At 44.6% G+C, this 26,446-nt stretch overlaps 1 protein-coding gene across 1 annotated transcript; it reads right to left on the bottom strand.

The window, feature by feature from the left end:
• Positions 1-1,871: 1,871 nt before the first annotated feature.
• Positions 1,872-18,275, bottom strand: fam110d (family with sequence similarity 110 member D). Its single transcript, XM_085802360.1, has 2 exons — positions 18,146-18,275; positions 1,872-5,492 (listed from the first exon to the last, which is right to left on the bottom strand). The coding sequence occupies exon 2, from the start codon at positions 4,780-4,782 to the stop codon at positions 3,421-3,423; it is 1,362 nt and encodes a 453-aa protein (XP_085658486.1). The 5' UTR covers positions 4,783-5,492; positions 18,146-18,275; the 3' UTR covers positions 1,872-3,420.
• Between the last annotated feature and the right edge of the window lie 8,171 nt (positions 18,276-26,446).

A 26,446-nucleotide genomic window follows, 5' to 3' on the forward strand; every position in this document is an offset into this window, starting at 1 on the left:
TAACTGGGTCAGAAACTTTGCAGGACACGATTTGCTGGTGTGCAGAAGTGTAAAACAGGAGGCCCCCCTCAGACCCCCTGTGGTGGGTCTTTTTTTTTTTTTTATGAGAGTGGAAAACTACATCAGCAGCATCAAAGCCTGGAGTGGTGGATCCCTGCCAGTTTATCATCCAGATTTCTAACTACCAGCCGTTTTCCTGCAAGCAAACGAAAAGTCTAAATCAGGTAGACCAGCTCTTCTCCCCTCTGAAAACTTCTGCTTGCTCAGCACCAGGCCAGTCCGAACCATAACTGTCAGCCCTTTAACAACAAGATCTGAATTGTCCTCTGCCAGCTGTTGTCTGTTTATTTCAAAACATGACCATATGTTTAAACCTTGTCCTATGAACCCAAAACAGGATGTCACAGCAGGCCCTCCGGTCAGAGTAACTGACAGAGACACGGGCGCACAGGAGGGCCATTGTTTTCCTCTGCTTTGGGAACGACAGACACAGGGAATGGGAAGTGTGGTGCAGGAGACAGAAATCGGATGTGCGTGTATTTATGTATCTAGTTATTATACACTGTATGTGTTGCTATTTGAAACAGACTTGCAGACTTCAGGGCGAAGTGAGGAAACAACCAGCTGCTGAAACTGTGTCCAGTGTCTGTGCAACAGAGCCCCGGGAACGTGTCAGACATTTGTATCCTTAAATGTCCTCAAACCATTTTGGGCGTCTTTTGAAGGGAAAGTCCTTAAAATAGAAATCACTTCTTTTTTTCCCCTTTGTGAGTTTTTTAACAAGTTTTTCCTCTGAGTAAGTCATAGACAGACAAACCCTAGAGCTGCTGTCATGGACAGTGAATAATAGAACAACTTGTCACCCGGCAGCACATGGGACGATTTTAAAGGTGTTGACACATTTTGAAACGCACATCTATAAGTGAGAGAAATTAATAAAGACCTTTTTAAAATCTTTAAAAACAGGTTGACATCTGGGAAAATAGTTTTTATACTGAATTTAGCATGTTAAATTTTGAGACTACATGATATGAGTGTGGTATCGATCCTGACATCAAACTTTTGAAGAGAAAGTGGATCATCATATTCCCCAAAATGTTGAGTCCGTCACCATTTCTATCTCAATGGATAAACTGTGTGATTTATGCTGTGACTTCCAGCCTAAGGAGACAGTTGTCAGCAGGAAAAAGCAGTTTCCACTTTCCCCTTAAGGTTTAAATCCGTAGCGAGCTGGTGCATGAGGGAACAAAAGCTGACTCAGGGCTGAAAAGGAGAAAAGGGAGGACAAAGAGTGTCAGGAGGAGTGTGCAGACAGGGTGGAGGGTCTGCTCCTGAGACGGCGTAGACATAGCATCAGGCCACACAGAGGCCTCCTTGTCTGTAAACACAACCTGTTGCAACTCACTCAAGAGCATAGTATGCAGGGAATGCTAAAAGGATTAATACGCAGCCACTTGAGATAATGTGAAAAATGAGACGTGATGTGTTGGAGGCGGGCAACAAAAAGTCAAGGACAAGACGCCGTCACAACACTGACTCAATCGTCCATTTCCCTTTAAGAAGATTAGACAATACGTCAGAGTTACAGCACTTTCTACACATTTTCTCCCTTTTCTCCAGTTTTATATGTGTGTCTTAATTGAATACTGACTACTATATTTCTGAGCAATTTCTATAGAGAAATTCAAGTACAACAACAAAAACATTCACACAGGTGTATTTCTTCATTTGTGTTTATTTGCTGTGTACATCATACACAAACCTCTTTGGAATAAAATCAAAATCTCTCATATACATGAAATTAAAAAAGGAGATCCAGAAGTTACGGAGCCACTTTGTAAACATGCAACCAAATGGTTTTTAACAGGGGATATAAAACAAAACAAAACAAAAAATCCAGTTTGAAGGAGTTTCAGGAGGGTGCCATGCTCATGATGAATACAGGAAGAAGAAAAAAAAGAACATATCAAGGCTGCAAATGATTGTGTTCATTTATCACATGTACAAATATAACGTGCCCTTGGGTTCAGTGATACTCAGTCTAACCTCCACATACTTCGGCAGAACCCCCCAGTTCATATTTCAGTGGCATCCTCCAGGCCAAGCAATGGAAATGACCTCTGGTGGAGATAAAGTGACAATCACTGAAGGATGGATGAAGTGAGGTAGGATCTGTGGTTATCAGAGAGAGGAGGGCGGCTTTAGCCTCCCCTGCTTGTTTTATGATGGGAGACAGGCTGACTGAGCCAGCCAGCTGGGGAGGTTAAACATCTGTAAACTGCCAGATGCTAAAAGTGACATCCTACAGCACTTGGCTGCAAGAGTCTGATAACTGTAACTACTTCGCTTTTGGAGGTGAATTTATTTCTTTTAGGTTTAATTAAAAATTCTTTTGTGAGGCTGTGAGATTTTGTTTCTCTCAGTCGTGTTGTGCTCTCACAGACTTTACCATTGAGAGGCAGCTCTATTAGCTTACGCCGCTGTGAGCACAGAACAGGCGTGAAGCATTAGCAGTGGTAATCAATGGCTGTGTCACGAGTGATTATTGGACAGTGTTTACTTTGTGAGAATTGACCTTCTTTCTGGGTTGGAGAATGAGCTGAAAATGATGAAACCTACTGGCCAGGCATGGCTCCGTGTCCTCCATGATGCAGGTGCTCCTTTGAATCCAGCTCAGTGTTTAACATTATATGAGATGATTCTCTGTAAGGACTCAAAGCTATATCTCTATCTCTCATTTCCTCTTTCCCTGTCCAGTTCAGTGCATTAACAACCCCACAGGGGTGCCTCGCATGTTTGTTCCAACGCCTGCGTTTAAGGAGTAAAAAAAAAAAAAAAAGCAACACACAAACTAAACTGGGACAGATCCGAATGAGGTACTCATGGTTCACTTCACACTCACACAACAGTTTTCCAGTTTAGAAAGAAAAATAACATAGCTTAGTGGTTTTCCATTTTAAATTAGTCATTAAAGGAGAGTGTTGGTGACAAGGACACTAAACTGTGTCCGCTGAGTCATGACAAACACCTATGTGCCGTGTCAGGGGTTACAGGGGGCTGATTTCAGATCAGTTCTGAATCAGGTTGTTTTCAATATCTGAAAGGAAGCTACAAGTGAAGAAGACGGTGGTGTCTGCTCCGCACACACTCACACACTCATACAGATACAAAAACATTTTGTAGGGAGAAATGATTCGATTTCACCAGTGAGGTCGATCTAACCCACACAATACTTCCATAGGCTCTATAAATACAACATATCAGTTTGACAGGAGATAACTAGAAGAAGTCGTCGTCCTCTCGCTTGGAGAAACAGTCTCTTTGGAGTTCAGAGGACTGAGGAGAACGATGTGCCATGGATGCTGATCCAACACCTGCTCGTTCTCAGTCCTCCGTGGCACATGGTTCTTCGTCCTCGTATTAAACCGTAGACTCTTTGGGTCCCTCTCGGGCAGCGTTCTTACACCCGTAAAGCCACTTGATGACCCGAGCGTTTCTCTCGATGATTGACACCCCGGTGGGGAGCTGCTCGGCCAGCTCCTCCTGAAACAGGCCGTCTCCTGAGTGTCGGGAGAACTCGCTGGGCTCGGAGCCCCCGCAGCCGTCCCCGCCTATGCTGCGGAGGGCCAGTGAGAGCGTGTCTATGGAGCTGGCCCCGGAGAGGAAGTTCTCCCGGCCTAGACGCTCTATCATGTCCATGTCCAGCCCACAGAAGTCAAAGAAGTTCTCCTGCTCCGATAACGCCACAGAGCAGCGCAGATACAGGTCTGACTTGGAGCGGTGCAGCGCCCCAAAACGCCTCCTGGCCGCTGGTAGTGGTGACGCCCGCTTCCACGGGTCATTCTCATCGTTGTGGCTACTTGAGTGGTTCCCGTTGGTGATACCATTGTTAAGACCGTCACCGACGCCATTTGTAAGTCCATCTTTAGTCTGATCAAGCGCGCAGCTGAATCCGGGACTAGGGATAGACCTCGGGCTGCGTTCTTGCTCCGTTTTGCTCGACCTCCTGCTCCCTGGTCCTCCATCCACAGTGTCTTTGTCATTGGTCCAAGACATGCGGGAGTCTCCGTCCCGTGACGGTGCCTTTTCTTCACCGATCACCATCTTCTGAATCCTGCCTTCACCTCCGCTACCCTTCTCCCTCATGGAGCCCTGAAAGAGGCGGCGGACAAAACTGTACCCCTTGACTTCCATGTTATTGTTCTCCCCCACCACTGCACCGCTGGGGCTCTTGCACTCTTTCTTTTGCCGGTAGATGACGAGGGAGTCTGGCCTCAGCATGCGTTTGCCTGTGCTTCTTCTGAGCACGGGGGCACTGTGCGGCGCTACTAAGGTGTTAATTCCAGGTGTCCTGGGGCTCGGAGGCATCACCTTGTTCACGTTGCTCCTGTTATGCGCCTCAATATCAACAGAAGTCCGTCTGTTCTCCTTCCTGGAATCGTCGTTCTCGTTCTCATCCCGTGAAGTGAAGGAGCCGGAGAGCGTGGAGAAGGGAGTGTTGGACGAGCGCCGCGGGGGAAGATGTGGGGTCAGGCTACCTGGGACGGCGATAGCGCGCCGAGGCTGCGGCGGTGGGGTGGCACAGGGCACCATAACAGGCTCCTGTTTGGTGTTGATCACCTGCTGGCTCTTGACGTATTTGGCTTTGTCCGCCTCCAGCCTCTCCACTGCGCTGATGGAGCGACCTTGTCCGCCGCCATCTATCTGCCTGCGCAGGTAGTCTGGACCCTTGTTCAGGAGCCTCAGGGGAGACGGGGATCCGATCGGCGTCAGGGGCTTCATGTTGGCTCACCAGGCCGGGAAAGACATCAAAACTGCAGCCTCTCAGTGTCTCACTTTTCCTCCAGAGAGCTGTTGTCGGCCCTGTCAAGGCTTCAAAAAACTAGCGAGGGTGTCCGGCAGCTCTCATTCCAGTTCTCACAGCTCTCAAGTCTTCCTCCAAGGGTGATAGATAAGTAGCAATTCAAGAGACCACAGAGGCCAAATTTGTTGTATCGTTCTCTATAGATAGCATACAGTCTCTTTGTTGGGCAACGTTAGAGCAAATTGATATCTCTATCCAGTATTTACACAGGCATCCGGATGGGAAGGCAGGGCACAGGGAAGTGCTTTTTTTTTGTCGGCCAGAAACACTCCCAAATGAGACGCTCCCTGCCCACAGAGCGGCAGAAATAGCTCGCAGGGCGCTCTTTGAAAGGGTTACTCTTTCCTCCCCCACTTTTTCTTCTCTCTCTTTTTTATCTTCCAACAACACCCTTCGCCGTTGATCTTTTCAGTGACGGCTGTGCGGAGAAATGAGATATAATGGCCTCAAATATTTGCTTTGCACAAGCGGCCGAGGGACACCGGGTCAAGACTTTTATTGTTTGGCGCCCGTCGTGGTTGAGGTGACCTGTGGGTGGCCGGCACCGAGGCACTTGGGTCGTTGATGGACAGATAAGGGAGGCGAGATGCAGATCTTGTCCTTGTCCTCACCTCACCTGGGTTGACCCCTGCAGAGAGACAGAGACAGAGAGAAATTGGTTTTAGTTGGAAGTGTTATTCTCCAGGGCAGGCAGCAGAGACCAGATGGCAGGGAGAACAGTGGTCCCTGCAGCTCAGCTCAGATTGTACTTATTTAAAGCTGGAGGGAGTTACATGTCTGGAGTGGGCAGCAATGGAGAGCTGACATGTATACGCATTTAATGACCCGCTACCTCGCATATATATTAAATACAATCTGCATGCTACTTTTAGACATGTAGCTGACACTCCTGTCTAAAACCACAGTCAGTGTGCAAACAGGTAATGTGACTTTCCTCTCACACTGAACACATTATTCTGAGCTGTTGCATAAATGTGAACACAGAAGTCACATATACGAATCACCATGCACTGGTGCAATGTTTCCTATCCAAGAATTTCTTTTTCCTCTTTTGTGTCTGTCCCTATACATTCATTTGTCTTCATTTGACGTGAGATTAATGTTGTGTGGCCTCTATCACAACATCCAGAGAAAATGACGACAAACTGTGTGCTTTTCTGCACAGGAATTTAATCTTTTCTTCTTTTTTCTCACCATCGATTGGGCCAGTTGTGTCGGCTTTACTTTGAGAGAAAAATACCAGTTTGACTGATTATTGAGAAGACCTGGCAAACAGAGAAAGCGTGTGTTCTGTGTTTTCCACACTGCTACAAGGAAACCACCTCCACCAAACCATCCATCTGCTTGTGCACCGATATGACAGGACACTGTCTTCAGGGGCACAGATCTTCAACCTTCTGACGGATCAGTAGCTGACCTCTTTTTAAGTTTTTAACGCGTCTCCACTGAGAACTAGACTCAGGCTGCTGTAATTTACCCGGCCTTGAGTGCTGCTTCACTTCTGAGCTAATAACTCTTTCATAGTCACAGTTAAGCAGCTTGTTCTTCAAATTAACAAGCCACTACAAAAGTTAAATGACACTTTAAAACAACTATAAGGCATAACACTGTGAAATTGATCTCCACCTCTCCAGACTTGTGTTGTGGTCTGTGAAGATGTCCCATATCTTTTTATGTTTTCACACTATATGAAGAATTGGGAGGGGGGATGGGGACACACGTGCCCATAACTGGATAGGGCTTCACCCGTGGAGTATTTATAGCTTGAAAACATCCCAGCCGACTTATCGTGTGTCTGTGTATGTGTGCTTTGTATGTGCATGTGGTCATGGGTGTATTTGTGTAGCTGCTCTAGTTTTGCTCCCAAGCCCATATGCATGAGGCAATAAGAGGCTTCCCTGTAAATGAAAGACCGCCCTATGCACAGTTAAGCTGCTGATAGTCAAAACACTGTTATTTTGCACCTTTTTCACGTGCAGAAAGAAGGAGCGAGTGTCTGCCATGTGCCAAAGTGTGCAGACAAAGAGCACATCTTTATAACCCAAAGCTGTTAGAAAAACCCAGAGGCACAGGTGGTGTCTGTTTTTCATTCACCTCCCTTTAAAATGTATAAAGAGTACTCTTGAGAGATAAACGCTCCTTATTCTGAGCTAGACAGCAGGATGCTGTCATATTTTTGCGCTTATCGTCCCCTCAGGTCTGCTACAAGTGTTATCAAAGGCTATTTTAGCTTTTCCTTCGGATGAGGTAAAAACAATGAACAACCTCTTTTGGCAGGAAAAAGGATCCATGTTTCATCAGTAACGAACCCTACGCACCCCTGTACACACGTCCTCCGTCTTACACACTGACATGCAATTGATTATAGTAGATAGAAAACAAATGGCTGAGTGAGATGCAACAAAGGTCATGAGGGAGCCATGTTTAAACCGAAGACTACATGACTTCACGCAACACTGAAAACTCCTGAACAAATCATTCAGGCTCATGTTCCCAAACTTATTCCCTATTTCCCATGACTAGTTCAGATAGAAGAGAGATGATTGTGTTTGCTGAGCTGAGTGCCACTGCAAATCTTAAGACAATGTTAAATCAAGCTCAGACACATCTGCAGTTACTGTGCGTGTGTAATTTGTGCAAATTGTTTATGAAAATAATCATTTAAAGTTGAATGTTTCAGCACATTTCATTTTAGATGATTACAGTGCTTACAATAGAGACATAATTGCTAGTAATTACAACACTAATCCTAAAATGCTTTCCATGTTTTTCTACTACTGTATCTACTCGACCTCTACTACTACTAAACATTTCTCTTCAACTAATTACTGAGCTACTATCGACACTTTGGAAGGCGACCTAACATTTCACATTACTCTGGGCTTCATTGAGCCACAGCACCCCTCACAGAGCAGGCTTGTCAAATGGTATACGACCATAAATCCACTTAGGAACTGGGGCAACAGCCAGCCAGTTAGTTTTTCCAGATGTCGGAGCTGTCAGAGCTCGGGAAAGTCCACCATTGTTTAGGTAGAGTTGCAGGGAAAATGTCTCACAACAGGTGTGGGGGGTGGAAGAAAGGGCTCGAGGTGGGTATAAAACAAGAAAAATGGCCAGAAAATGAGGAGGAAGTTGGAAAAGGGGGTTACGGCGTATAGGCTGAGGTTATAGGGTATTTATTAGACACCTTTCTTCCGGAACAATCTGTTCCCCATCTGGGTTCAAAATGGGAAAGTGGCAGGCTAATGCTATTGAAGCGTTAAAGGAGATTATCACCACGGGAGCCTAAACAAAGTCATTAATCCTGATGTTGGCTTCCATTGAGGGGGATGGGATGAAAGTACGCAAAATAATATAAAGCAATACCTATATGGATATAATCCACTCACCCAACCGTCATATCCTCGAAATCCATAACAATATGGGGACTGTATACATATATTTGTCCTACTTCTAATGCATCTCCATCACTCTGCTCTTAACGCTAGTGTATCTTCATTGGATCTGACGTTTGGAGCTTCAAAGAAAACCGACCACTTTTAGAGGTTATCTCTTGCTCCAAGTGCTATCTCAGAAAGGTTAGATTTGAATACTCACACACTCACACACACTCATAGAGTGAACCAGTGGCTCTATTGAGGTCTGCGTGAGAACAATAGTCACCATTAGGTCCATTGACCATAATGAGCCAAATTAGTACCCAGCACCTTCTGCTGTGATCTGGCGGCTTGTGAAAAGTGCGAGGCTGCTGGAGAGTCTCTCTCCTGTTGTTCACGGCCTCCTTTGTTTCTCACTGTAGGTTGTCATTAACCTCTAAACCCTTCCCTTCTTTCTCATCTCTATAGCGAACCCACACACAAACACACACACACACACGCCTTCTCCTTCCTAATGCTACTTAACCTTGTATCTCGCTCCCCTACACTCCCCTTCCCACTCTTCATCTCTCTACATCTCCTGTATATGCCACAGGGCCTCCCTACCCTCTCATTTCCCTCCCTACTCTATCACTCTCTTCCTGTGTACACCCTGTGTATCTCTCGCTGTCTGACTCTATCTTGCTCCACTCAGTTTTAATCACAGTAATCTAAATGTAATCTGCAAAAGGTTTTGTCTAGCTTCGAACAATTGCAGGTTTGTGTTACTTTTCCAAGCAAGATTGTTTGATTACAATCAGAATCAGCGGCATGCTGACGCTGTTAGTAACCTACTGCCAAAGAGTCCCTAGATAAATATGAAGGGAAATAATGAAAATATATAAGAAATAAAAAAGCTTTTGAAACTGTGAAAATTGCAAACGTCAACTTTTTGCTAAACATTGGTCACTCAGTCAGTCAGCAGGGGATATTTATGGTTGACCCAGCTGTTGTGGTCAAGCTCAGGAGATACTTTGCCAACCAACATGTTGCAAGTCTGTCCAACTTCTGAAGCAGAGTTTCACTTTTCTAACTTGTTTGACCTGAGCCTTATTATAATCAGCATTCATGATCAGTCTCTGGTTCAATATCTGGTTTAATATCAGCAGATGAGTCTACGTGGATGTACCTTCAAGGACTCTAGTTAAAGCTGCAAACATCAAAGTGATCCCTCCTCTGTACTGAGCTAAAGCACCAAATGTGTCACCAAACTGTAAAGGACAATCAACTCTACGTTCACCACGTGAAGTGTGTGACCTCTCACACACCTTCAGTCTCTCTGGTCTCTAATAAAACTCCCCAGTCTGTTTCTCTGCCCTCTCTCCTCCTCTCTTCCCGCCCTCGTGTCCTCTCTGTGAAGCGGATGGCCCAGCCTGCAGGGGAGGCTTAACAAGGCGCCCCCATACAGCTAAAGAGGAACCAGATGTTTTGTGTCATGCTACATCAAGATGCTCAGACAGCCCTGACACAGACCTGTCATGGGAAGAGATCATGTACTTCAATGTTACTTTTAATCAACAACATAGTCTTGGCTGGTTGCGTTTGACCCTGTGAGAAGAAGCAGGTCATGTTCAGGCTTTGTTATGGATTATAACGTCACATATCTCATATGTGACAGTGAGAAGATGCAGTGCTGCTTCTTTGGCCTAGAGGGGGGGAAAAACCCAGGAAGTACTTGTTTGCTTCAGGACAGCTCACAGAAGAACTTCATCTGGACAAATCCAGCTCGCCTTGGATCAGGTTAAAGGAAGTCCCTCTGTGAATTATGTATCCAGGGAGGTAAACATAAGATAAGAGGTTAATACATTCTCAAGGAGCATCTTTGAAGCTCTTGGGAAAGCATTCAGCACGCTTACCTGTCACATTAATCTTTGGACAGATGAGAGGCATCTGCTGCCATCAAGGAACCAACTGGCCATCTTTAACGTCTGTGCTCTCTGCCACTCTGTCTCCTTGCATTTCTCGCTTTCTACATACTAACATCTGGCACCGCTATTAAGGTTGACACAGACTAACAATCATCACTAATGGACTGCACTGTCTGAATGTTCAAACGTTAACCAAAGCTCTTTCAAAGGTGTCACGATGAAGCATCTGTACACATCGATTCTCTACAGTCTGAGTACAAAGCATCTGCCGCTAATGAGCCACGATTCATGACTTTTTTGTCCGGATCCAGCACAGACACAGACCTCAAGAAGTCTGTTAGGGGGCTGGGTGAAGAAAAGGAGGTGTCTTCTTCTATCCCCTGGACAAAGAGGAACCGGCCTTTCTTTGCATTATTAATGGGCCAACAACAATGGTCCTCGACCAGGTCTACAGATAAATCTTGACCTGGTTCCTCTGGCTCATTAGTCAGGGAGGGAAAAGGACAAATAACATGATGACAATAAAATGTAAGAGCCGCAGCCACGAGACACATAGACTACTGTCCCCTCAAAGACAAAGCCTGGTAGCGGATTGTAAATCCTATCACCATTGTGAGGCCTTCAGCACCATTAGCTGCTTGATCTACGGTTAGAGGCTACCTAGGAGCTTTCTCCACATTCATGCGGAGCAGCAGTGGGCCACCTGGGACGACTTAAGGGACCCCCACCCTCCCCCGGACCTGAACAGATCTCCACCCAAACCGTAAAATGGACAAGATGGGCTCCTTTTGTCATTCAAAGTAAATGATCGCAGGGACAGCTGAGGACTGGAGCCACGGACCAGAGCAGGCAGGCCTGTGCAGACTTTGAGAGGACGGTGATAAGATGTGTGTTGCAGAACTCAGGGACGTGTTGAGTGAAGCATGGCTACATGGTAATATTAGGTAAAGATGAAGGTCAAGAGAGAAACGAGTGACGTGACGGAGGAAGCAAGAGTCTCTGGCCTCATAAGCTTGATAATAATCATCTTATATGATCATTAGCCTGATATATAAATATCACAAAGCATTAAAATAAAAGTAGTTGAGTCTGAGTTACCAACATAAGTAATAGCAAAAACCTTTGGTAGCCGACAACAGTCCAATAAACTGAGGAAGAAATCCAAACAATTATCAGCGTGTGATTTATTCTAAGTATTATACTTCACATCAGGCATTTATCAACGCTGAAACACCCATGCAGTGTTAACACAGATAAAGTCTGCTGAGATAACGTGTTCACATTCATTCTTGCTTGCTTTTATCAACAGGCTGGTCAAGTTCCTTTCTCTCCTCAGCTCAGGCCTCAGGAAGAGAGCTGCTAGGCCCGATAACCAAACAGCTCTGACCTATAAAGTTTTATCAGGCACTATTTACTTTTTCCGCTACAGTTTCTTTTGTAAGCAAAGCCAACTTTTGTCTGGAGTCGAGCAGCCAAAATCTAGCTAGACTCGATCTTGAATTCAGTTCGGTTAGATGGAGATCATGATCAGATCCACCAGGTGCACCGCGGCAGGAAACTTAATAACCCACACTGTAACAGAGAGACGCCCTGAGCCAGGAATGTTAAGCCCACCTGCAATACCTCACTGTCGATGAGTGAACTATTGACGAGTGAATACTTAAACACTTATAGGGAGATGACATATACCTGGATCCTCATGTAAGAACTGTAAGGGGAAAAATATCATCAAAGCCGAAGATAGAGATAATTCAGCCAACGTCCCAACAATACACTGGAGGGAGATCATTTGAATGAGTGTGCGCTAGAGCTGCTCTTAAGTTGCCACACCTATTTGTCATGTTTTTGATTGATTAATAAATGGTTCAAATAGTTTCTACCACTTCCTACTCAGGTGCACATGAAAGAAAATGCACACTCCTATCTCTTCTGGTTGAGACAACCTGACTTTTATTTCTGACTGTTAACTACTGGTGGATTGTTTGTTGCTTTTTTTAAAAAAATTTAAATGTTATTGCTGAAGTTTAAGTAGTTCATGTGCTGTTTCTTGGGCTTGAGCTTGAAGACAATAGGCTACTAGAGAAACATTTTGGTTATGAAAAAGAAACTGGTCACAGAGTGCAGTGTGTCATTTGGATGAGTGTGTGTGTGTGTGTGGGAGGAGGCATTGTGGTGAAAGTGGGTGTATGCAAGAGAAAGAGGGTTAGGTTTATACAGCGAGCGTCCAGCCCTGGCCTACATCAGGCAGACATCCCAGCTCTGGACGGTGTAGTTTTGTAAATTATGACCACGGCTGCTGCTCCCTCAACATGCCAGCCTGGCTTATGTGACCAAAAGTACAAACCACAGTGACCCACTGAGTTTCTAGCAGCCCTGCTGTGGACTGGGAATGCACAATGCAACTCAGGGTAACCCAGAGCCACCCGCCACTGAAAAAAAAAGGAAAAAAAAGAAGAGGGGGCCTGTCCTGAGGCTGTTTATACAGTATGGTACAGAGGCATGAATCTGGGCACATCCCTGGTCTCTTGGAGTCTTAAATTATGAAGGCCTGTTCTCACACTGTGAACCCTCATTAAGCTCTCAGCTGGTGTGAATGCTCTGAGAGACGGCTCGGTCTGGCGAGCTGCCAGATGTTTTATTTCACCAAGTCGGCACATTTTTCACTCTGCCAGGCATATGTCTGCTTGAACAAAGTGATAAAAGACGCTTCGGTGGACGGTGGTGGTTAGAGTTGCAGAGAGTAAGTACAATGTCAAAACACAGTCAAATGGTGTTAAATTATACACCTGTGTAGCAGCAGTTAAGATGATGGAGACATCATTAGATAGTGATAAAAAGTCACTCTAGTGACGGATAAAGAAATAGAAAGGGGAACTGACTGCTTTCACTTTTAGACTTGGGGGTGATAAATTAAATGAATGAAAATCTGGACGCCAGAGAGGAGATTAGGCCGATACTCACTAGCAGACGCCACAGAGGGAAAAGAGAAAAACAATTAGCGTCACATCTGTACGAGCCCTCCCTCTCCTCACACAGACATTACTATCACATTATTCCAAACACATGTTGCTGATGTTAGCAGTGCGAGGTTCACACTGACTGGTGAGGACTTGTGACAGGGCTGTTTGGGGTTGGTCGGGGCTTAAGGCTGCTCCAGCTGTGCTGTGTCCCCAAACACTGGGTCATCTGTGACTGTAGTGCCAAACAGCACCCAAGCCCCCCACCCCCCATCCATCCATCCACCCACCCACCCACCCCCTCTGCTGTATTACTACTACACACTCCCCACCACTTTGAATGTGCCAACATTGATTTGCCATCTGCACCGCTAAACAATGCCTTGAGTTAAAGTTCATAGACTAAACAATGCATGGTAAAACAAAATGCTCGACTTACACTTCTCACAATGGCAGCGGTTTGTTTTCTGGATGCATCATCCAAGCCTCGGTGGAACTGTTTTTAGCTGTTTAAACCACAGACCATGGCTCGCAGCTACCTGAAAGCTTGGTTTTAGATCTCTGGTATTCTCTAGCAAGATAACTACTTGTCACTAAATAGGTCAAATTGGGGAGAAAATGCCTCACTTACATTTATTGTGTAAGTCACAAAATCACAAAATCACCTAATCTGTGAATCTGAGTGTTGCCCACTTCAAGCCAGAAACATCAGCAGGAACAGAAACGGAGCATCATACCAAGGAAATGTCAGATGAGCCCTGAGTGTCGACTGTGAGATGAGAACAGAGATGCACAAAACAAAACCTCAAATAAATCCTGACTTCTCTCCAAATATTTAAAACTGCATGAAAAGAACCATCCAGAAATCTCTCGCACAAAGACTCTGCACTGAGCTCCTCTGTTTTTCCTCGCTGCCATCTAAGCTTAGCTGTTAACCTCCGCTGAACCTGCCAGCTGTCTTCTCTCATTACCGATCAACCGACCTGCTTCCCCGCAAACAGCCCCCTGAGCGCCGTGGAAAGAGACCCCTTTGGTTTGTCCCCTCTTCTCCTCCCACCACCTCCCCTCCCTCCCCCTCTTGCCTCGCTCCTGTCAGAATCAGAAAACATCTGGAGGAGCCCGGAAAGAGTCCGCGGAGCCGCATCAACGCCGGTCTCCTCCTGTGTCGAGGGGAACGTCCGGGGCCTGTGTCGTCTTCCTCGCGGTTGAGTGGACGCAGCGCGGCACGGTTGAGTGTGATGGGATGTGGCAAAGCTACAGAGGCGCCCGGTCGGACTGTGAACAATTACAGGGATGTGAGAGCGATGGGGAGAAGGGGCTGCTCTCACAGCTGTCACCCACACACAGGGGACTGTTGGAAGATGGAGATCTGTCAGATCATGTTTCATGATTCCGTCGCCCATGATGAATTATGGATTGAGTTATGAGCCCGTGGAGATGGAAGTGATGTAACGGCAGAAAACTGACTCAGACTTCACAGAATGACAAGGCTGATTGAGATAATGATCGTATCAGTAGTGGATCCAAAATTAAATATGAACATTTGGTGCAAATTTTGAGTGCAGCATTGTTGCTCTTCCAAGAGGAATAAGCCAACAACATAAACGTTTCACTCCAGGCTCATGCATTTGGAAAACTATGTCTTTGCTCATCAAATTATCACTCCAGTGAATCTGATTCCACTCTCTCTTCTGTTTACACAACAGAAGAAATGCTGGCTTGGTATATAAATGTTAGGTTTTGCTTCTCGTTTCAGCCAGCAGTCCTGTGTGAGAGTGGGTATTAGTGTATCACAGGGTGCCTGTGTGAATGTGAATCTGTTGTTTTGGTGCTGGATGTCAGTCAGAAGCCGAGTTTTTGACAACTTCTTCCGCTTTTTTCAAACAATCTTCCTGACAACAGTCACTGAGGAAGTTCCCAGAGGCCGTCGGCACAATGGGCCAAACAAGGCGACAAGGAGCAATAAAGTTAAATTATAAGTCCGACAGTTTGTGTGTGAGTGTTTGAAGTCTCACACTGTTGTGAACGTCAAGTATCCAAAACCAGCTGCTGTTCGGCAACACAGACACACACACGCTCTCTCTCTTTTAGCACAGTGCCAGGGGGAAGATGATGTCACTAGCAGGGTACATTTTCCCCTCTAATTAGAAACTTGAGCTTCCCGCCATAACTTGGGGGTCTTCACATGCAACCATGCAACAAAACTGTGATTAAACAGAACAAATGTTTAATCCCCCCCACCCCCCACCCTCCACCCAAACAAAAAAAGAAAGAAATTAAAAACGGACGTGTTGTTTGTGGAGGCTGTGCTCTGCAGGAAAACAAAACCATGCCCTGAATGTAACTGTGGTACAGCTGAACTTTAAAGTGATAAGAAACACATGAGTGGCCCATTGTGAACTAAAACCATGAAATGTCCTGCGGCTTCCGCTTGTTCTCCACACTCAGCACTGATGTGGCTCGGACCAGTCGGATTAAAGAACACAAAGAAATTAGAAAAATAGAAAATAAAAGAGTGCGAGAAACCCTGCTGTACTGTTACATACTGTACCGTAAGCTTCTAAACTCTCTGACAGGTCAGTGATTCTTAGCTTCTGTTTAAATGGCCACAATGTGGTGAGTCTGTGAGTATGTGTGTGTGAGCAAGTTTACTACACAGAAACCAAACTGTCTCAGAAGTCATAAAGTCCACATGATTCTCCAGGCACTGCACTGTCTGTAACCTGCTTTCAGCGCTCTGAAGTGTTGCTGCACCACCACCATCAGCACCATCAGCATCAGTGAGGCTGCACGGTGCCATAAGCCACGCCGACATTACATTCCATTTAGTCATATTAATGATGTCAGGCCTCCTGTCAACACCCCAGACACAGACTGCAGCGAGCAGCCCTGCGCCCCTGGGCTCTCTGCTCCGTAACAGGAGGAGGCATTCTCGTCTGCTCTGCCGGGATCGGCATCAAACGCAGATGCAGCCGTATTACAGCTGGAAAATTAGCACGCTGCCACATGAGTCAGGGGGGGGGAGCGAGGGAGGGAGTGTTTACGACCGATCCGCACTGTAATTTTGCAGGTAGGCACTCGGGTTGGAGAGGAGTTTGTATCCCGTGTTGGAACGTGCGCAGTAGCCTACGTAGGACTGGTGTTGTGGCTGTGGGTGTTTTTCATTGATCTGTGAGTCACTGTGGTTTTTATGCAAGGATGCTTGCTGGGTCAGATATTAAGGATTCAACTTCAAAGAAAAATAAAAGTTGAATCTAGGAAAGATGGGGAGGAGATCCGCCAGAATCTTCCTCCTGACAATTCATAATACATCATGTGTAATTCTCCACTCGCATCTATGAAGGCCTTGATGGTGATCACATCCAAAACTATGTAGAAAACAATTGCTTTATCTTTCATCAGTTTATCTTTTGAGTCAACACCCAAATCCCTTAAGTTGCTTGGAAAAATTGGCAAACTCATCCAGAAATCTTAATAAATTACTAAATCTTCCTTTCATGACTGATATTTCTTATGCAGGGAACTGAGAGACGGTCTCTCCCTCTGGAAAGTAAGAGTGAAACATGCATCTCTGCCAGCTCACAGTCTGCATCAAAAAGCATGAATTAAACCTCCTGCTGCTGCTGCGCACGGGGCCCAGCCGACGCGTGTTCACCTATGAATCTGAGGGTGAATGTGTTTAGAGGACATGTGTGGTCTGTTTAGTCTGCCCGCTAAGTTGTTTATGCTCCTGACCCCACACTGACCAAACCAACTCAGGGGTGTGTGAGCCTTGAATGTGTCAGCAGAGAGTTAGTAGAGCGGGGGTGGGAGGCGGTAGAGGTGGGTCAAGGTGGAGTTGACCCCGAGGGCATGTGATTGCCTCGGAGGAGGAGACAGCCATTACGGCCTTTACAGCTTAAAGAGTGGGAGGATCGCATAATGACCCTGCCCAACTTGCTCTTGCTCTAGATGTTCTCAGGTAACACTTTTTTGAGCTTATTTGTATCTATTAGTATGACTGCCCATAAAAGCAGACATGTTTTGGTCATAATTGAACTGATTGGTAGGGAAAATGGCTGATTTAATTTAAGATTACAAAACATTTCTTCCCTGATTAGATGTTTGGAAGCCAGAGCCTCATTTGTGCCATTCCCCTGATTTCATCCAGATGTAAATATTTAGCGCTGGGCAGATTTACGATGGGATAAACCTGCAATCCCCAGGTCAACTGTATCTGCTTTAATCAGAGCACAGTGGTCAACCATATCTCTCTCTCTCTCTTTCTTTCTCTCTCTTTGCCTCTACCTCTCTGTTTCACTCTCTGCTGACTGGACTTGGAGTTAAACCTGTGAGTCCACGTGTAGGTTTACATGGCAGATGATTTATGATTTGCTGCATTTGTCCGCTTCTCAAAAACCTGGTCTGTTGTACACAGCATGACATCCATCACACACATGCTGCCCAGGAGAGTTTGCCTTATAGGGCATCGGGCCATAAACAGACCGTAAAGATCTCAAACACAACTCTGCAGAGGCAAAACTGAAGTAATACATGCTGTAAATTTTTTAAATGACACACACACATTTCTCCATAAGGTATAGAGACGTGTCCACTTAAGGAATTCGCTCACTTTAAATAATGTGTTGATTTTAAAACGAGTAGTCCACCTTTGAGTGTGTGTATATAATAAACACCACAGCGTTATGTAATAATCTTTAGTTAACGTGGCTACTGATTATTTGTCAGGCAGCACAAAATCGTTTTAGCCTGACAGTTCTCATACGGTCTGGTTAATAACCTACTATGCCACCTTTCACTCGTGTACAGCTCTACAATAATGCTGTGCTGCTGCTACATTATGAAAACAGAGCACAACAGGAGGAAAAGTGAAAAAACAATCACGCAAAATAACTGATCGGATCAATCAGTTCATACCCGAATCACCCGGAGCAGCTCCACCAGTCAACTTCACTAATAAATGTCACAAATCAGTCTCGACTCACACACCTTCGAATAAATAACTCGGCTATTAAAAATGACAGCCCCCCGCGTGCTCACCTTATTCGCTCCAGTTTATCCACTCTTGTTGCCTTCCAGCCCAGTGACGGTGTGGAGATCCTCGGTGTGACAGACGCTCTGGTTCAGCGTGGCGCTGCGCTCTGCGCTCTGCGCGGACTGCTGGCACACTGACGGAGCGGAGCGGAGCGCTGCACGGCGGCAGCAGAGAGGAGGGAGCCCCCACCTCCCCCCACAGCGGAGGGGGGTGGGCAGGTATCAGGCTGTGTAAACTGACTCCTGTGTAGCCTACAGGGAGCTGAGTGGAGCTGTAGGGGGGCTGTTAATAAGGGAAAAGACTACAATGATAAATACAACGTCTTAACATGAAATGTAGCTTCATACATACATTAATAGCCTTGTGGCTTCAGTCAAAATGACATAGTGACGAAAGAAGACTGTCCTGAGGAATTAGTGTCGTGATCAGAATCACTCTCTAACAGAGGATAGTTTCTTTAAGTTGAACTTATTGCTCTATTGATTGCTAGTTAAAAGTGTTAATGTTAATGATTGTAGATCACAAATAGATAGGTGTACAAACACTATTTCGATTAATCTGTGACAAATGGGAGCACACCAGGAGTAAAGTCTGTCTATAAACAAGTTATTATCTTAAATATATTTATCAGTGGAGTCAAACAGAGCACTGACAATAATAATATGTTATAATAATAATATATAGTCACACCAGCAGCTCTAGTAGCAGTGGAATTTTAGTTTTACTCACAGTATTATTATATTATCAAATATTATTCAATATATTTTCTAAAATTCTGACAAAATTCAGTAATAGCCCAGTTGGTCTGTGGTTCTGCACCAAATGTAATGCTAGTCCATCTAATAGTTTTTGACACTAAGTGATGGGCCGCTTCATATCAAACCACCACGGCTAATAATGATCCCATCAGGCTATCAGATTAATTATATCATAAAAGTTCTTTAATTAGTAAGTTAATTGGTTGCTGAGCCTGCCAAACAGTTTCAATGTACTTTTTGAAAGTCACAGTGATTGGTTGTTCAATCAGGCCACTGATTGATTGGTTGACTGTGCTTTAATCTGTATTGTTCTCCTGCTGTTGATTAATAGATCTGAAACACTTCACACATTATCACAGTGGACTTTTAGCTGCAACAGCTTCACACTTACCACACATCTCTCACAATCAGAGCAGCTTTATTATGTTCTAACCTTTGGGGCTGATAACGTCACATGTTTAGACTAAAATAACACCAGAAAACTCTTATGATCCAAGGAGATGATAAACTCTTTCTCAAGCTCTTGTCTTTTCTCTTGATTGTTGTGATGCTTTTGTTTTTCTGTTTTTGCTGAATACGTGACTGGCAGAAAAATGGCAGATGAATTAGAGAATAAACAACTAATTTTGCAACTCCGTTTTTTTCCTCTCTCCGTGTGATTGTCCTCTCTCCCCTTGTTTTCTCTGCTCATCCTCCTCCCTAAACCCCCTCTTCTCGTCATAAAACACAGCTCAACACGACTGGCCCAGGAAGGTCGGGAGGGAGTGGGATAAAGGAGTGATCCGCGCATTTCACGCACACCTGTTTCTCATTCCCAAGCTCATCACTCTTGACATGGCAGACAGGCCAGTGAGGAAGCCCAGCACACCGAGAGCCACTGGAAATATTTTACCGAGAATATAAACACGAGCCATGCAAAGGTTCACATGATCCGTACATAGTGCATACATCACACGAACAGGCGCACTCGCATGTCCTTCTTCTATTGTGTTTCCCTTGAGGAACAGTTCACACTTTATAGACCATAACTGCTCCGGAGAGGCCTCTTGGAAGGTCACAGGAAAAGTGATAAACTGATGTCTCAAGGTAACAAAGTGTGTAAAAGTGAAGCTTAAAAATAGCAAACACGCCCAAAAAAGCCTTGAAAGAATACAAGTTTAGAAAAGAGATCAATACGCTCAATAGAGGAATGACATCTCTCAGAATAGAAGTTCCTGTTTCTCCAGAGTCGAGCTGGAGCAGTCAGTCACGCTACATTTAGGGCACCTCCATGGCGGAGCCGCGGCCGTCCTCTGCCACATCTGGGGGCAGTAATGCGATCTGCTGATCCCTTCCACCGACCTCTGCCCTCACAGCCCTGACTCAAGGAAGCCACGCTTCCTGCTGAGCACTGTGTGCGAGGTGCCGAGCGACCTCAATCTTGTTTGACGCCATCTTTGGCCCCCGGGAGGACATTTCCTGCGTAGAGGTCTGTAGGGTCTCCTTCTGGTGCTGTGGTGCTGTGGATCATCGATGTAGCAGGTGGCTAATTCCTAGCACAGTTCCTGGTGCCAGTCAGCTGTTTAAGACCCTGTTACCTGGGAGCGATAATCCTGTAAAAGCTGTGAAAGATCTCGTACTGAGAGGGCGGCTGAGACAACAGGGTCGCATCCAGAACCCGAAATGTTTCAACAAGGAGGGATCAGACCTGGTGACATTGGTTGACATCAAGTCACTGTCAGAACTGTTTGAGTACAGAAAAACCATTTCAATCTGTTACCAACATAAATCAGATTGTAAAATGGCAAGAAAACTAACAACTCAGGCTTTTCTTGATCTGGCCTAGTATCTCCAATAAGTCTTCATTTGGTCACCACTGATCATTATTTGTTGGGTTTTAAGATTGCGTTTGGAATGGACATAATAGATTCAACATGGCTCAAAAACTTATAACAAGTAAACTCTTTACACATGTATATTTTATTAGAAAGCAATACCTTCAGGTAAAACAATGATAAAACACGACTCAATCAGATGACAGTATGTGTTGTGTAAATCAAACCTTCTCCAGTTTATTACGAATCACATTTGCTAAAATCGTAATATCTTGGGGACATGGCTCATAAGAGCATCAGCTGCAGCCAGTTATCAAGGCTCCTCAAGTATCTAGTCCAGCACATTTGAAGAGATTGGCAGAGTATGTCCAGTTTAAATACATTTTACATCTTCTTATTGAAATACCTCCACATCTTCCTATAAGCCAGCTCTGAACTAGTTTCCTCCTGGCCCATCTTTGCAGCTCCAGTTTACCCAGATTATCAAACACAGGAGAGAACTGGATAGCATGGAAAAAAAACAGGCAAAGTGAAGTTGTTAGGGTTTTCACGCAACTTTTGGCTTTCTGTGAAGACCACACGTACATGGTCACAGTTATGCTTTAATCTCTAAATAAATTGTTTTCATATGAAGTCCTGAAATTATCCTTTGAGGCATATCAGCTCCAGAGCTTGACGCACATGCATACACACTTTTGCACTTGTGAGGACCTTCAGTGGGTATGTGTGAGTTTCAGCGGCACTGCCTTTGTGAGGTTCAGTTTGAGTTTTAGATCTTGAGACTGAAAAGTGCAAGTACAATAATATTCACTTTTGCAGGCACCTCAAACATTATTCAATTTCCTTAATATAAGTATCTCAACATCTGGGCAAGTCCTCATTCTCCCTAACACCAACCTGGTCCTCACAAAGATATAGGTACCAGAGCACACACACACACACACACACACACACACACACACACACACACACACACTGAGACATACTTGAGGATTAATAGCACTTCAAAGGGAGGAAGCCGCACTGTGGCCAGCTTCCTGCCCCGGCCCATCTTGGACCATTTGCTGGCATCTACGTGGCTGTTGACGGCCTTGTGAGCCATGTGGTGGCTATTTGCTGCCACAGAGGTAATCATTTGAGGTACCTACTGATGTAGTAGCACTTTGTCCTCTGTAGGTGAAGTTCAACTATAAGAAGCTGGGGGCACCTTAACTTGTTGTAGCAGCAGTCATACTTTGATGGAGGCCATTTGTCTTAGAATAGAAATGCATGGGTTTGATTCTGAATGGAGGTAAATGGGGTGAGGGGCTTTATTCTTGGTACACATCATTATTTCTCTTGTGTACCTGGGCCTTCCTGCTAAATTAACAGTGATTTGTCATCAGCAATGTACTGTAGCAATTGTTTCTGGCTTTTCCGCTGCACTTTCCTGCCTGTCCCGACCCACACAGTATGTTTATATACTACAGACGACTTTCTGTGCCACATTCCTGATGGAGCAAACATAATTGCCACGTGGATTAAGTTATGTTTTTACAAGTCATAGCTATAGGAAGGTCACAGTGGATATCTGAGTATAAAAGGACACAGTAGACTGGGATTTGCATTGTCCCACATATTGTTAAGTTTAGCCACTAAAACATTTGGTTGAGGCTGTGGAAAGATCATGGTTTTGATGAAATACTCAAAAAGTCACTCTATCCAATCTCATGTTGCAAAAAAAAGGGTTGACAATCTGTCTCCACCCTTATTCGAGCACTTTGAGCCATGTTGCCAGTCATGGCTGTAAGCATTTGCTTTGAGCTAAATGCTAACATTAGCATGCCAACTTGCTCACAATGACAATGCTGACACGCTGATGTTTAGTCATAATGTTTACCATGTTCAGCATTTTAGTTTAACCCATCAGCATGCTAACATCAACAGTTAACACTGAATACAAAGCACAGCAGAGAATGATGGGAATGTTTTTAGTGTGACGGATACACCGAAGTCCATTGTAACCCATTTAAATTGGCGTACTCATCCCCAGAAGACTAAAAATATAAATTGTGATAAAACTTTTTTCTCTGAATTGTTTAAATAATATTCATATTGTTTCCTACAGCAGATATTTTGCAAATGAGTTGAATTACTGTAAAATCAAGGAGACAGCTCTAGTGTTGCAGCATTATTTAGCTCTGAATCTTCATATTTCCAAAAACTTATAATGTAAGTCCGAGTGTGGTTAGCTAAATCTAGAGTTTTGTCTACTTCACATCACAAACAGTGATCACTCATTGTTCTTCTGATTTCTACATGAGTGCAGCGACTTTAGGCCTGTACCTGGTGACCTGAACATGCTCACACTGGTGGGCCCTCCTCTGTTTATGTTGCCCTCTCTGCTGACCTTTACCCCTCTCCCCACTGCACCCCTGCCGATTACGACGCCTTTTGTTTAGAGTTTACATCTGGTGGAGGAACAGCATGGCCCTCCATTGTTTTGTCTCTGTGCCTACAGTCTTTTTCAGAGAAGAAGTTGGAAAGAGAAAAAATATCCACTGAACATGTCAGATGTGTGGAGATAGCAAGACAGTTGTTTGGATGTGTGTGGAGTGTGTTTTGTTTATAGTCCAGCATGTTATAGGTTTGTTTGATGTTTGAGCTGCGGCCAAATCCCAGCGAGGTGTGAAGTCCTGTGGATCCAAGCCAACCGTGGATATCTCTCCAGAGAGCTCACAGTACTGTGGTATTGTTTGCTGAAGAGGACGATCATTCTATGACGGAAATCCAAAGTGTATTACAAGAATGGCAGGAATGTTACATTTTCTAATATTAAAGATCAATATTTGTGTAAGTACAGAAAAACACAGCTATCTGATCTCATTGGGAGACATTCCCTGGGTATTTCCAGTTGGCTCAGGGAGTCATAGCCTTTGGCCGAACATCTTTCCTGTGGTGAAACAATACCAGACGTTGAAGGGCCTCGCAAGAGAAGGAGCTGGCATTATGAAAAGAAAAGCACACTAGAGAGGTCAGTCAGCCAAAAGGTCTCCACATAAACAACCCCAACCAACACATTCAGGACTGCTATGAAAACAAACAGTGGAAAGTAGGGGATTAGTTTTTGCATGTGGGTCAGTGTCTTTCAGCTGGAGAAGTTGTCATGTCTGGATGGTAGCTCTGCCACCTGCAATAATACTCAACACTGTAAAGGTTCAACTGTTTGTTGGGACAAGACTGAAAATGAGGAGATTGAGGAGGACAGAGACTTTAACTTACTCTAACATTAAAAAAAAATACATAACATGGTGTAATTTGTGTCAGTTACTATGGATTTTGATTTTTATACATTTTATCTTTACGTAGTCCAAAATCACAAATCAAAGGGCTTTACAATATAAAATGTTTATAACATCCTTCATCATGAGACCTCCTCTCTTCACTGTCCATCTTTAAGGTTTAGTAACTTTTTAGAGTATGTCGAAACTGGCTTATAGATTTATGGTATATGGGAGTCAGTCTGGATATTTTTCTTTTTCATTTCCCACTGTGAAAATGTGTCATTAATTGAATGTGGTGCAACCAACATACCCATTTAAGCTAAACACAGATGTAGCTTTTCTTAGGAGAGAGAAGTATAGACTGTGAAAGCCAGCAATCAACTCTACATGGGATGAATGTTAGTTACTTAAAACAGCAATTTTGGGTGTAATGTACCTTTAAATTATTTTCTTTTTTACCAGTGGTGTTTCAATGCATCTAAATTATCATGTCATGTTTTCTTGCTGTGATTTCATCTTGACTGGGAAGTAGCAAAGCACATTTGTCACAGTAAGATTTCATCTTTCACTTCATATTTCACACTTCTCCAGGATGTACGCTTCTGCAAAGAACCTGAAAAACATGATGGGTGCGTTTCCTGTCCTGTTACTTTTGCCAGAAGTTTGAAAACACTCAGCCCTGTCATGAAGGATGATTCTGGACAGTCAGCGCTTACTGGAAACAAGACAGACTTCAAAGGTCTTGATCAGAGAAGGAATACGCTGCCGAGCAGCCTTCCCATGCACTCCAAAGGAATCTGTCAAACAGCTGGCACAGAACAGATGTGGATTTAGATCCAGGCTAATCGCCTCAGTCTGCGAAAGATACAACCTTTCCCTCTCTCTCAAGACAGAGCAGCTCACGTCTACAAAGTTGGTGCTATTCTGCATGAATTGATCTACACCACCAATTAGTAGCATTATAGAGTGCTCCACATCCTAAACAGGCCACTTCCGCTTCAACTGTACCCTACAGCAGAGGGACCAGGTGAAATCACAATGGTTTCCACATGTATCGCTGGTGCCCAGTGATGTATGGCTCCTGTTTGCGAGGTAATGAGCTACACCGAAGCATTAGGGTCGTCTTGGGGAGATGGTTTGCAGACTCAGTCTAAATCCAACAAGCTAAACAAAGCCCAACAGCTTTTCCTGTTGTGATTCACCCTCAGATGAAATCAATTGAAAGAGGATGTTGTCCATCTCTCTGTGGCACGATGGCTCCCTCTGATTTGTCCTTGTCCGTGCAGCAGGAAGACAGGAGTCTCTTCACCTGTCCTGTTGTAGAGGTGTTGAGAAGGGTAAGTGGGCCTGTGACAGGCGGTATTGTCCCCTTAGGCGTGGAAGTCTGGCTTTCCTTTGTGCTGCTTGCTCCTAACAGGAGACACCGCTCTTTTACCATGTTGGGTTTCCAGCCCGTAGGGACATGCATGGGTTCACTCTTACCTTATGTGATGGCTCGACTTTTTGAAGACCGAGGTGGTCGGACGTGGTTGTCAACACCTATCGTGTCCCAAAACATCAAAACATGAGACTAAGTGGACGTACCTTGTAGGGACATGAAGGGCAGTTGACGTGGCGAAGTTTGCTCATCACTTGTTTGTTCCCAACCAGGCTCTCACGAGGAGATCTTTCATGTAGTTGATTTAAACTTTCACAGATAATTTGGTGCAGAAGTCAGCATACTCAAATGGTTTTTGGCATTAAATACAGCAAGTGAGCATTATGATTTAATTTGAAACGTGTGGTGTAGTTAAACGTGGTTCAGATTTTAATTAATGGAGGCTTGCAACTGTTTGGATCAGCCATGTGTTCACCAAACGTTGCTCCAGTTAATGAGGGCTGGAGTGCAGCAGCTTGCTGCCACGCTGAAGGCTTTTGCACCCAGGTGCCAAAGTGCCTGTTGCCCTTTTGATGAAGACAGTAACAGGCAAAAAGCATCTGTGCCAAAATGTGAGTTGTAGTTCAACCAATGCCCAAATGACCATGAAACCGCGGAATGTGGATCAAAGCCAAAGGTAAAGATACAACTATTTAATGTCATACTGTTTTACTTAGCAGGGCTTCATGTGAAATGACAGCCACTTATCAAACACACCATCTGAATTTAGATTTTTTTTTATGACATTAGCTCCAGCGAGTGGATGTCTGTTTGCTGCAAATGAGATTGTGTCCCGAGGGAAACACATTTACAGTCGCTTTAAATATGTCTCCTCACCCGAACAAATGTTTCATGTTAACTTGTTCGGCTCCAACATGTGGGTACGGAGAATGGACCTTTCACGGGGTATTTGACAGCACTGTGAGCAGCCCTGCAAGAGCTCACCGTGCTCACAGATCTTTGATTCTGCTCTTTGGCAAATGTCGCCCTGATGCTGGCAGATTGTGAACTCCCACGTTTCATGGCTGTCAGTCACAGAGGTGGTCTTAGTTTT

The sequence above is a fragment of the Trachurus japonicus genome, chromosome 16 (genome assembly GCF_045865225.1).
Source record: "Trachurus japonicus isolate A0001 chromosome 16, Traja_1.0".
Taxonomy (NCBI): domain Eukaryota; kingdom Metazoa; phylum Chordata; class Actinopteri; order Carangiformes; family Carangidae; genus Trachurus; species Trachurus japonicus.

Coding starts and splice junctions, on each gene's coding strand:
- fam110d (XM_085802360.1), bottom strand. CDS start 4,782: ATGAAGCCCCTGACGCCGATCGGATCCCCGTCTCCCCTGAGGCTCCTG.